This window comes from Fukomys damarensis, unplaced genomic scaffold (genome assembly GCF_012274545.1).
Source record: "Fukomys damarensis isolate Sample0158 unplaced genomic scaffold, DMR_v1.0_HiC HiC_scaffold_17, whole genome shotgun sequence".
In the NCBI taxonomy this organism is placed as follows: domain Eukaryota; kingdom Metazoa; phylum Chordata; class Mammalia; order Rodentia; family Bathyergidae; genus Fukomys; species Fukomys damarensis.
In genome coordinates, this window is record NW_022900929.1 from 15,816,319 (window position 1) to 15,826,636 (window position 10,318).

The window sequence follows — 10,318 nt, forward strand, 5'->3', positions numbered from 1 at the left end:
GAAGAAGTAGGACAGAGGGCAGGGCGGGGGCTTTGGTCACCAGAAGGAGGCTCTGCACATGGTCAGCTCCAATGCGGTCGATGTTGCTCAGCACTGGACCATCCAGGACGCTGCGGATCCGCTCTCCCTCCTGCTGCAGCCGTGGCAGAATCAGGGTCTTAATCACCTGTTGGGAAGGAAGGAGACAAGCCATGGCCATGGGGTAATTTGGGGTCGCTCAGGTGGGTAGCAGTTGCCCTCTAGCCTCAAGACTGCCTCCCTTCACCCAGCTGTTTCCCCCCTCGGGGGCCTAACATCATGTCCCAGCTCTGCCAGGCCTGCAATGGAGCCATAACGAGTTGTCCAGGGAGTCTTCTCGTCCACCCAGCTCTGCAGGGAAAGAAAAGAAACCCAGATGAGTGGGTCTGAAGGCCAAAAAGAAACCCAGATGAGTGGACCCAGGTCTTCTAGAAATAAACTTAATTAAAATGTTGCAGATGAGGCTTAAGACCCTTAGACCAACCTCCCATCAGTTCTAGTTGCCCGGCCTCTTGTTTCAGGTGTCATTTCCCCAGGCACAACTGCCCTACCACTGGTTTGGGTGAAGCACTTGTCATCCTAGTGACAGCCAGGATGCGGTGGTGACAGGAAACAAGTTCTCAGGGCTCACCTTAGTGAAGGTCTTTGTGATCCGGGACTGGATGTTGTTTGTGGTTGTGCTGAAATGCTTGCAGATCTGGGCCACTAGGCGGGCGGCAAAGTCCCGGAGCGCCCAGTGATTGTCCACATCAGGTCGCAGGCACAGCTGTCTGCTTACAATGCAGGTCATCACGGCTGGAATCAGCTCATGCACCTATAGGAGAAGTAGCAGGTCAGTGGATCCTGACAAATGGCTTCCTGGGGATGGCAGTGAGGAGGGCGGGCAGGATCACGCACATATTTTTCTAGATACAATGTAGGGTTGTCCATCAGTGCCTTCACCATGCGCATCAGATAGATGAGCAGGGCCAGGTTATTCTGAACCACATTGACTCGGACCTGCAGGAGGGGAGAGCCAGGCAGGGAGACTCCTCAGATCTCCTTCCCTGCCACCCCTTCCCCAGCCTTGTCCTGGGCCTGGCTTTCCCAGCACACTCACCCCCTCTGAGATGAAGGTACTGAACCGTGGCAGCATCTGATAGAGCCCTGGGTCCGTGGCAATGCTCTGCAGAGCTTCCTGCAGAAGGGAAGCAAGTGAGGTCAGGGCAGATATTGTGGGGCACACTCTGCAAGGGCTGCAAAAGGAGTCTCAGGGTGAGGATGGGCATGTGGCCCTCACCGCTCTCTTGGCCTCACAGGAACCCACACAGGCTTCAGTGATCTCCTTGTAGTATAGCTGCTGCTCCACAGAGAGCTCGTGGATGCTGCGAGGTTTCAGGCGCAAAGAGGCCCCCTCCAGCAAAGGTGGTGCCTTCTTCTCTTTCCCTGTGTGAATTGAGATGGGTAAAAAAAGAAGGCTCCAAAAAAGGTCTCAGTATCAGACAAACTTGAACCTGCCACTTCCCCACCCCCACCCACCAGCTTCCTTTAGGTTTCCTGAGCCTTTCTGGGACCCTCTGGGCCCGACCTCTCCCACTTCACAAATGACCACCTGGTCTGGAATAAGAGTTGGGAGCGGCCTGGCCTAGAGAACTGACCTTTGCCGTCAGCTGGGGTGGCCCCTTGACCTTTGCCTTTCAGGGGTCCATCTTCCTCCTGGCCTGGCTTTGCGGACTTCAGGGGTTCTGTGGCCTCGGCCTTCTGCTGTTCTTTGGGAGCTAATGGGAAACCAGTCACAGCAGGAGGAGTGATGAGAGTGGGGGAAGATGTAAAGGAACAAGGCAAGGAGGGAGAGAAGGGAGTGGGCTCTAGGAATGGAGAGGTTTACCTGGGGGCGGATTCTCTGGTATAGCTGGCTGGCAGCCTTCGATGCTCAGCCAATGAGCTGTGAGAAAGGAAGCTGCTGAGGTAGACTGCTGGACGTGGACACAAGGAAGTCACTCCACACTAAGGTAGGTGTGTTCTGGTTCCTGCTCCCATTTATGCCATCCACCTGGGATCCCACTCTGAGAGCTCCTTCATTTGTGAGGTTCCTCATACCAACACACCTCACTCCTTTTTCTCCTCCCTGGCACCCCGGCCACGCCCCACCCACTGACCTTTGAGGCAGACATCCAGAGGTACCCGAGGCAGAGGGGTATTGATGATGTCACTTAGATCAACCTCCTTCTCCTCATAGAAGTAGAGCTCTCGGCCCCCACCAGATGCAAAACGGAAAGGAATGAATTCCTGAGCATGGAAGCCATAGAGTGGCTGTATCGGGAGGGAAAGAGATGTTGGTGTGAGAAGGGAGCCTGGCAAAAGGCAAATGCAGCATCTGGGAGGATGGCTTCTCGTCATCCTGCTCCCATCTTGGTCCTCCTGCCTCCTTCCTTTCTCTCCCAATCACCTCAACATTCTTCAGTTTCAGTGCATAGTCAATATCACTGGTGGTGAGCTTCTGTCGCTTCCCCATGTGCATGAACTTGAGAGCATCCTAGAGGCAGGGGGACAGGAGAAAAGACATCAGTCATCAGTCTAAGATGAGGAAGAAGACAGCCTGGGTAATATCCTCAACACAAAGCAAGGCTGGGCAGAAGGGCCTGATTACCTGTGCAATCTCTTTGATTCGGTAGCTGACCTCATCTGTCAGCAGCTGGCAGGTTTCTTCCTGAATCTGAGCGATGCCCATTGATTCAGCCACGACCTTCATGGACTCAGAAGGAAGCACAGTATTGCTGAGCTTCAGCTTCTTCTCCTCAGCCATGCTGGAGTGCCTCCTCCCCTCCCTGGAAGGATGCAGCCCCAGGGTGGAGTGATGGAGACTCTGGCAGGCAGAACAGATTAAAAAGAAACACAACTCAAAATCCCTACCAAAATTGAATTTCTGATCCCCCACCCCACCCACCTGCTCCAGCCTCGGCTTCCTTCATTTTCCTAGCAGAGCAGTACTAATTGGCTCATCTGGGCCCTCCCTCACATTAAATACACCAGACAATACAACCAGATTCCTCTATTCCACTTGTTAGCCCAAATTACCATCATTAACTCCTACAGAATGGACAAGCTCTTTCTGCTCTTACCTCAGCCTCCCTACGTGTTTTTTTTGTTTGTTTGTTTTGGTACTGGGGATTGAACTCTAGTCTTTGTGCTTGCAAGGCAGGCGGTGGAACCACTGAGCTAAATCTCCAGCCCTCTACATCTATTCTTTACAAACAGCCAAAATGATTGTCAAAATGTAAACCAAAAGAAAAAATGTGAGAAAATGAAAAGATGGAAATAAAGTGTTTGTAAATGGGGAGGGAAGGAGGGAGTGAAGGGAGGGCAGGGACAAGGGAAACAATGAGAACCAAGACCTGCCATGTAAAGGTACAAGATCCCAATAATGAATGTAACTGTACTGTATACCTAAAATGTACCAATACTCAATTTTAAAAAAATATAAACCAGACTTTCATCTCTCTGCTGTAACAGTTCCCCATTTACAAGTAAGAACCCTTACAGTGGCCTACAATGTCCTTCAGGATTTGCCTTCTTCCCATTACCTCTGTGATCTTTTGTCTTTTCTTCTTGTATTTTGTCCAACCCTATCATCTTCCTTGCTGGTTTTTAAATCTGCCAGACACGTTTTAGCTTCATAGTTTCTGCTTTGTGTTTTCCCCAGATGTCAGATGTCTGTTTGGCTACCCTGACTATGCTATTTTAATTCCCTATTCTGCCCTCATTCTGCTTTTTCTTTTATATAGCATTTAACGTCTCCTAACACACTGTATCATTCCTGATTATCAGCCTCACCCAGGATGTGGACAGGGATCTTTAATATGTTCATGGATGTATTCTGGGGTCCCAGGCTAGTGCCTGAGACACTGTAAATAAATACTTGTTGAACAACTGGATGAATTGCAAGGCTTAGAGATGTAGGTGCTCAATAAATACTGGCTATCACGATTATCATGGTGAGACACAAACCTAACTTTACAATGGAGTCAAAATGAGTTAGGAGCTGGGCTTTACGAAGATTTTTTTTAACCAAAATAATTGATTTATTGAACATAATAAATACAAGTCTTTATCCTGCAATCTTGTTATCCATTAATTCCACCTTCTCTGTAGATCATACAGTTCAAGAATCTCAGATGGATAGTTGGGCTTTTGGAAGATTAACCTCACGTGTTTAGAACTGAGTGCTGAAGGAGAATTCTGTACTTTTCAAACCGTCCCAGGTCCCTGCAGACTTTTATAAGTCTTACTTCTAAGGGGCACAATTATTCAACACATACTCTGCGTCTGGTGCCAGGTACACAAGTAACCATGTCCCAGTTCCCTGGTGAACTCCTACAAATCTGTCAATACTCTGCGGTACCCTCTGACAGTAAGGGCACATAAAACATCCTACAGCTTCAGTAGAGTCTCAGGTCAGCGGAGACGGCAGAAGGGCATCTCAGAGCGGAGCTAACTTGAGGTAGACTCTGCAGTGGTTTCCCAGCAAAGAACCGGGTCGGAGATCCCCAGGCAGCGCAAAGGAAGCCCAGAGAACCCACCCCATCACCCCCGACATCCTTGCAACGCACAGAGTCTCCACGAGCAGACACACAACCAACCATCTTCTTCCCAATCCCCACAAAGGTCCCTCAAAGGGTCTCCTCCCAGGTACCCTTCAGATCCGCCCCAGCCAGCCCAGCGTTAGGGGCAGTAAGAGCCTCTCACCACTGCCAAAGCACGGCTCACCCGGCGCTCGGCGCCATCTTGGCCCCGCCCCCTTCTTGTTGTAGGTCTTGGCAGAGACTGAGAGATCACCACCCCTTCCCCAAGCCACAATAAGCCGTCTAGACTCAAAGCCTGGAATAATACAAAAATGTGTTTTTATATATAAGTGTAAGAAACACATGCTCCTATTTTAATTACTTCGATTTATTCCTCCTCCACCCAGCAGCCAGGACCTTCAAGAGGCGCCACAAAACAGAGGCGGAGAACCTTACAATGCCGAGGCCCCACCCCTTTCGGGCTGGTTCTGCGCCTGCGCTGACCAGGCCAGACAGGATTTTTTTTTTTTTTTAATGTTACCGCCTACCGCCCCCGAATTTAAAGGGCCCGCCCCCTCCCCGAAGTTGGTTTGAAGTCAAACTGTGGTTGTGGACGACGCTTTGTCATGGGACCCGTACGGTTGGTAATATTGTTATTCGTTGTGGCAGTGTATAGTGCTTGGGCTGGAACGTCGCAAGAGGAGGACGATGACACAGAACGCTTGCCCAGCAAATGCGAAGGTATCAAACGGGAGTTCTTATCTGCATCTGTTGGCCCCACTTTCTTCGTTTATTACTATGATGGGTGGGTCACTCTATTTTGACGTCCTGAACAAGGTTCAGGTGGAGCTTGGTCGAACTTGAGTGGGATCAAGGGAGGCATGCGTAGTGCCGCCCCCAAACTGTGGCATTACGTTTCCCATGAGCCATCCTGAAGGAGCCTGCTTTTTCTTGCAAGCTTGGGCCCCAGTGTAGTGTGAGAATTGTAGTTCGGGAATCTGCCCTGAACCGCCGACTCTACCGAGCATCGGTATTTGATGTTTCCTCCTTGTCACCTACCAGATCTAAATCTGGAGATCTTGCAGGGGGTAGATGTGAGGCTCGTTTCCTTCTTTTCTTTTTTTTGTGTGTGGGGGGGTCGAGACAGGGTCTCACTATGAAGTTGAGACTGACCTGGAACTCATTATGTAGCCCAGGCTGGTCTCGACCTCACAGTGATCCTCCTGCCTCAGCCTCCCCAGTGCTGGGATCACAGGTGTGCATCACCACGCCCGGCGAGGCTCATTTCTTATAGACACCCCCTGCCCCGCCCTGGCAGAGACGCTGCCAAATTACAGACCCCATCCCACCCTGAGGGTGTTTGAGGATGAGTAAGTCCTCGAAGCTCATAAACACTAGATGGGGAGGCCACACAACTAGGTTTCACATGAGCGTGAGGCTTTGCAGTGTGTACTCAAGGATTTTACTCCCATCAGCATCTTCCCTGACTGCGTTAGTGTGGGATACCTCTGGGAAGGGAAACTTCGGAGTCTGCTGGCTGAGTGCCCTGGCCCTAGTTTGTTGACTCCCTGACCTGACTTTTTCTTTCTGAGATTCTTTTTCTCTTCGCCTCACATTCGATGGCATTTCAGTATCACTGTCCTTATCAACTTGGTCCTAACATCTCACCTTCTTTTATTTCTGCATCCCTATTCTCTTGCCTCCCATCAATCTTTCTAAACTCAGATGGGATCCTGGCATTTCTTGCTTTTATCACCTATGCAAACTTCAACTGTGATCAGAATACACACAAATCTCCGTTGTACAGCCCCAGACTTTCTCACATTTTCATACTCCTTTCCCACCCCCCAAAGTATCCATGCTTTAGGCAACACTGAGCATCTCATGATCATGAGCATCCTTTATCCTGTTCCAACTGTGTGCCTCTGCTGTTTTCCCTGTTGTCTGAAGTAACACTATAATAACCATTCCTCAACACCCAGTTTAAATGCCTCCTCCTTTGGAAGCCTCCTTCCTTATCACTTCCTGCTATACCATAAGCTCCTGAAGGAAAGGAAGTACCTGTGTATCTCAGGTCTTAGCACAGTGTCTGGCACATTTAAGCACTTTGGTCAGTTGTACTTTTGTTTAGTTTACTTGTTACTTCTCTATGGGGCATTTCTTGAGACCCACTAAGTGCCAGATCACATTCTAGGTGATGAAAACAGTAACAAGCAGACGTGATGTTCACTCACCCTTGTAGAAATCCAAGTCTAGTGGGAAGACAGTAAGTGACCTTTGAATGAATTTTACATTTCCTAATCAGATTAAGTTTCTTGGTTTTAGCCCCTGGTGTAGGGTCCATCACACCACAGTGTTATGTTTATTCATCTCCAACTATACTGGCAAAATTCCCATGGACAAAGATCATGGATGTTTTGCGGGGGACGTTGAGACAGGGTCTCACCATGTAGTTCAGGCTGGCCTTGAACTATGTAGCCCAGACTAGCCTCCAACTTGTTTTGTTGTTTTTGTTTTTTTTGAGACAGGGTTTCACTATGTAGTTGAGACTGACCTGAAATTCACTGTGTAGCCCAGGCTGGTCTCAAACTCACAGTGATCCTCCTGCCTCAGCCTCCTGAGTGATGGGATTACAGGCGTGCACCACCACACCTGGCGAGTAGCCTCCAATTTGTGAGATCCTCCTGCCTCATACTCCTAAGTGCTGGGATTAGAGGTGTGTGTCACAACGCCTGGCCATGGGTCTTACTGTTCTCTATATTGTTACCATATAGAAGGAGCTCAACAAATAATTTCAGCATTACAGCAAACACTCATATCCTCATTTTATCCTGTCTATATACCTTTATGAGGATCATAGTATTATCCCCATTTTAGAGGTGAAGAAATGAAGCACATCAAGATTGTCACACAGCTACTAAGAGACTAAGTTAGATTTCAACCCAGCACTCTTGCTGCCTTTGGTCCTCTGCAGAATTGCTGATAGGTTCACTTATCTTTCACATTCCCTTGAACGTCTTTCCTCATTATCAGTGTGTAAGCTACTGAGCATGGAGTTACAGGAGAAGCTGAGTCACACTGGCCGATCTCGAGAGGTACTGGAGCTGGGGCAGGTGCTGGACACAGGCAAGAGGAAGAAACATGTGCCTTATAGCGTTTCGTAAGTCCTTTTTGGTGCTCCTCTACCTTCCAGCCCCCAGTTATTCTGAGAATCCCTGCAGGATCCAGGAAGTCTTTGTTCTCTTCCCACAGAGAGACAAGGCTGGAAGAGGCCTTGGAGAATTTATGTGAGCGGATCCTGGATTATAGTGTTCATGCGGAGCGCAAGGGGTCACTGAGATATGCCAAGGTCAGCTCTTTCTCCAGGGCAGGACCCTGATTCTCAGAAACAAAGATCTATATCCCCTGAGGCTCTCAAGGGCTATATGCCCATCTCTCCCCAGCTCTGGAGTGTCTCCTCATGCTCAGGCTCCTGCATCTCACCCTTTTTGAACTCACTCCTGAGACTTCAATAGATTACAAAACTGATGTGGTAGAAAAGGGAAGGAAGAGATGGTACTGCACTGGGCTGATCCCATATTCTCCATCTCTCAGGGTCAGAGTCAGACCATGGCAACGCTGAAAGGCCTGGTGCAGAAGGGAGTGAAAGTGGATCTGGGGATCCCTTTGGAGCTGTGGGATGAGCCCAGCGTGGAAGTCACATTCCTCAAGAAGCAGGTAAGATAAGATACCACAGTGTCCAAGGAGATGAGAAGGGACCCTGAGGTGGGGAGCTAGGTCTAGGATTTGACTGTAAGGGATGTCCACCTCTGAGCAGAAGGGGCAGAGTGAGGACTATGCCATCCATTAAAATGGGCCCAAGAGCACATCAAGAAGTAATACTGTTTGTTCAAGCATGGTGGTATACACCTTTAATCCCAGAATTCTGGGAGGCTGAGGCAGGAGAATTATCATTTTGAGTCTACCCCCAACAACTTAGCGACTACAATTCTGTCTCAAAACAAAAAATAAAAAGAGCAGCAGATATAGCTCACTGGGCTTCAATCCCAAGAAAGAAGAGAGAGAGAGAGAGAGAGAGAGAGAGAGAATAAATCAGAGGCTAACACTTATCTACCACTGCTTATTGAGCACCTGTGTCCCTACTGATTGTGGACCACATACCTTGCAGCTGCTGCCTCATTTGACTTATGAAACAACCTGATATGGTAGGTGTGATTATAGGACTATTTTATAGGAAAGGAGCTGAGACTTATAATTTAATAACCTACGTAGCAGAACAGGAGCTAGTAAAGGTTGTTGAATGAAGATTACACATCTAGTAAGCCAAGCTTAAGCTGGCTACCTGCCTCTCGAAGGTCAGTCAAGTGAAGGAGGGAGACAGGGAGCCAAGAGTGGAGAGGAGGGTTTACAAAGTTCATCCAACCAGATACTAGGCCCACTCTTCCACTTGACCAGTGTGAAACGATGCTGGAGGAGTATGAAGATGTCGTGGGAGACTGGTACTTCCATCACCAGGAGCAGCCCCTACAGCTTTTTCTCTGTGAAGGTCATGTGCTCCCAGCTGCTGAAACTGGTAAGTGTGGGATTGGGCTCCTCTAGGGCCAGGCTGCAGTGTTCCCTATCCCCAGAACCAAAATTCGAATTGTTTTTTCTCACCCCACCTAGCATGTCTACAGGAAACTTGGACTGGAAAGGAGAAGATCACAGATGGTCAAGAGAAGGAAGAAGGGGAAGAAGCAGAAGAAGAGGAAGGGGAGGAAGAAGAAGGAGAGGAAGAGGAGATGAAAAACACAGAAAGACACTCCAAGCATGACCCCGAAGATCTTTGACACTTGCCTTTGAACCACCAGGAGGGGTTTATGGAGAAGAGCCCTCTGAAGTCCAAGCTGTCCCTGCCCTACAGCTTTCAGGGTGTGTTTTAGTGTGCGAGTGACCCAACCCTAGCACTTCTAACTATACTTTTCCATGTGCTATCAAGCAAGATCTTGGAAATGAAGGATGGCTTGACTATGGGGAGAAAGGTTGGAGCAGCAGGTGGAAGTCCTGCCTTCACAGTCATTGGCAAGTGTGTGTGTGTGGTGACAATCTTGAAGCTTTTCTCTTTAAATATCTCTATGGCTCCCCAGAGGTCAGCGATGGCACGAGCTATGGGTCTTGGGAAAGTCACTTTGCTTCTGAAGGGATCTGGTTTTAGATTCTTACAAGGAAGACGACAGAACAGACATTCCCTACGACCAATCTACACTACCTGTGTTCAGGAGGCTGCGTACTACCAAGCTGGGAACAAGACTAGGACACTGGATGGGGGTGAGACGGTGCTGATTTAATTAGGTGGAGTAGATACTTGTCTCCTTCATATTAATCTTACAGGTGGCAAATTTTATATATAACTATTAAACTTTTTTTGGTATCAGCTGGGCCGTTTCAAACATCCTTGCACACATTGTAGCTGGTTGATGTGGCAGCGCCCAGACAGTGGGGCTGTTGGATGCCCCCATCCCAGAAGCTAATATGCTTGGTAATTTTGCAGCCCCAGGAACCTGGAAGCGTCTAGGGGAAGAAGGGTAGAGACGACTGCGTTTGGGCGGGACCTAAAGGCTCAAATTTTATGCCGCTTCGGCTGCCATACTTGGGCTTAAGGGAGCTCGCAGAGGTCAAAACTGTCACGCGCTTGCCGATTAATGTTTTCCCCAATAGAGGAGACTTAAGTGAGGCGATATAACTAGATCCAAGGCAGAAAAGTGGCTAGGTCAGTGGGA

General features: G+C 48.9%; 2 protein-coding genes across 3 annotated transcripts in view; one reads left to right on the forward strand and one right to left on the reverse strand.

Moving 5' to 3' along the window:
- Positions 1 to 4,812, reverse strand: part of Taf6 (TATA-box binding protein associated factor 6) — a 6,736-nt gene extending 1,924 nt beyond the window's left edge. The window contains exons 1-12 of one of the 2 annotated variants that reach the window (XM_010609020.2): positions 4,744 to 4,812; positions 2,648 to 2,863; positions 2,447 to 2,533; positions 2,157 to 2,310; positions 1,886 to 1,942; positions 1,656 to 1,775; positions 1,298 to 1,443; positions 1,118 to 1,195; positions 916 to 1,017; positions 650 to 832; positions 295 to 369; positions 41 to 166 (exon numbers count right to left, since the gene is read on the reverse strand). In XM_010609020.2, the coding sequence (XP_010607322.1) occupies positions 41 to 166; positions 295 to 369; positions 650 to 832; positions 916 to 1,017; positions 1,118 to 1,195; positions 1,298 to 1,443; positions 1,656 to 1,775; positions 1,886 to 1,942; positions 2,157 to 2,310; positions 2,447 to 2,533; positions 2,648 to 2,803 (1,284 nt within the window). In that variant the 5' untranslated portion in view covers positions 2,804 to 2,863; positions 4,744 to 4,812. The remainder of the gene's footprint in view (positions 1 to 40; positions 167 to 294; positions 370 to 649; positions 833 to 915; positions 1,018 to 1,117; positions 1,196 to 1,297; positions 1,444 to 1,655; positions 1,776 to 1,885; positions 1,943 to 2,156; positions 2,311 to 2,446; positions 2,534 to 2,647; positions 2,864 to 4,743) is intronic. The other variant, XM_010609029.2, reaches the window with a different exon arrangement.
- Positions 4,813 to 5,072: 260 nt separating this feature from the next.
- On the forward strand, positions 5,073 to 9,939 carry Cnpy4 (canopy FGF signaling regulator 4). The gene is made up of 6 exons (XM_010609123.3): positions 5,073 to 5,300; positions 7,593 to 7,719; positions 7,812 to 7,908; positions 8,154 to 8,276; positions 9,015 to 9,132; positions 9,225 to 9,939. The coding sequence occupies exons 1-6, from the start codon at positions 5,186 to 5,188 to the stop codon at positions 9,386 to 9,388; spliced, it is 744 nt and encodes a 247-aa protein (XP_010607425.1). The 5' UTR covers positions 5,073 to 5,185; the 3' UTR covers positions 9,389 to 9,939.
- The last annotated feature ends 379 nt before the right edge of the window (positions 9,940 to 10,318 follow it).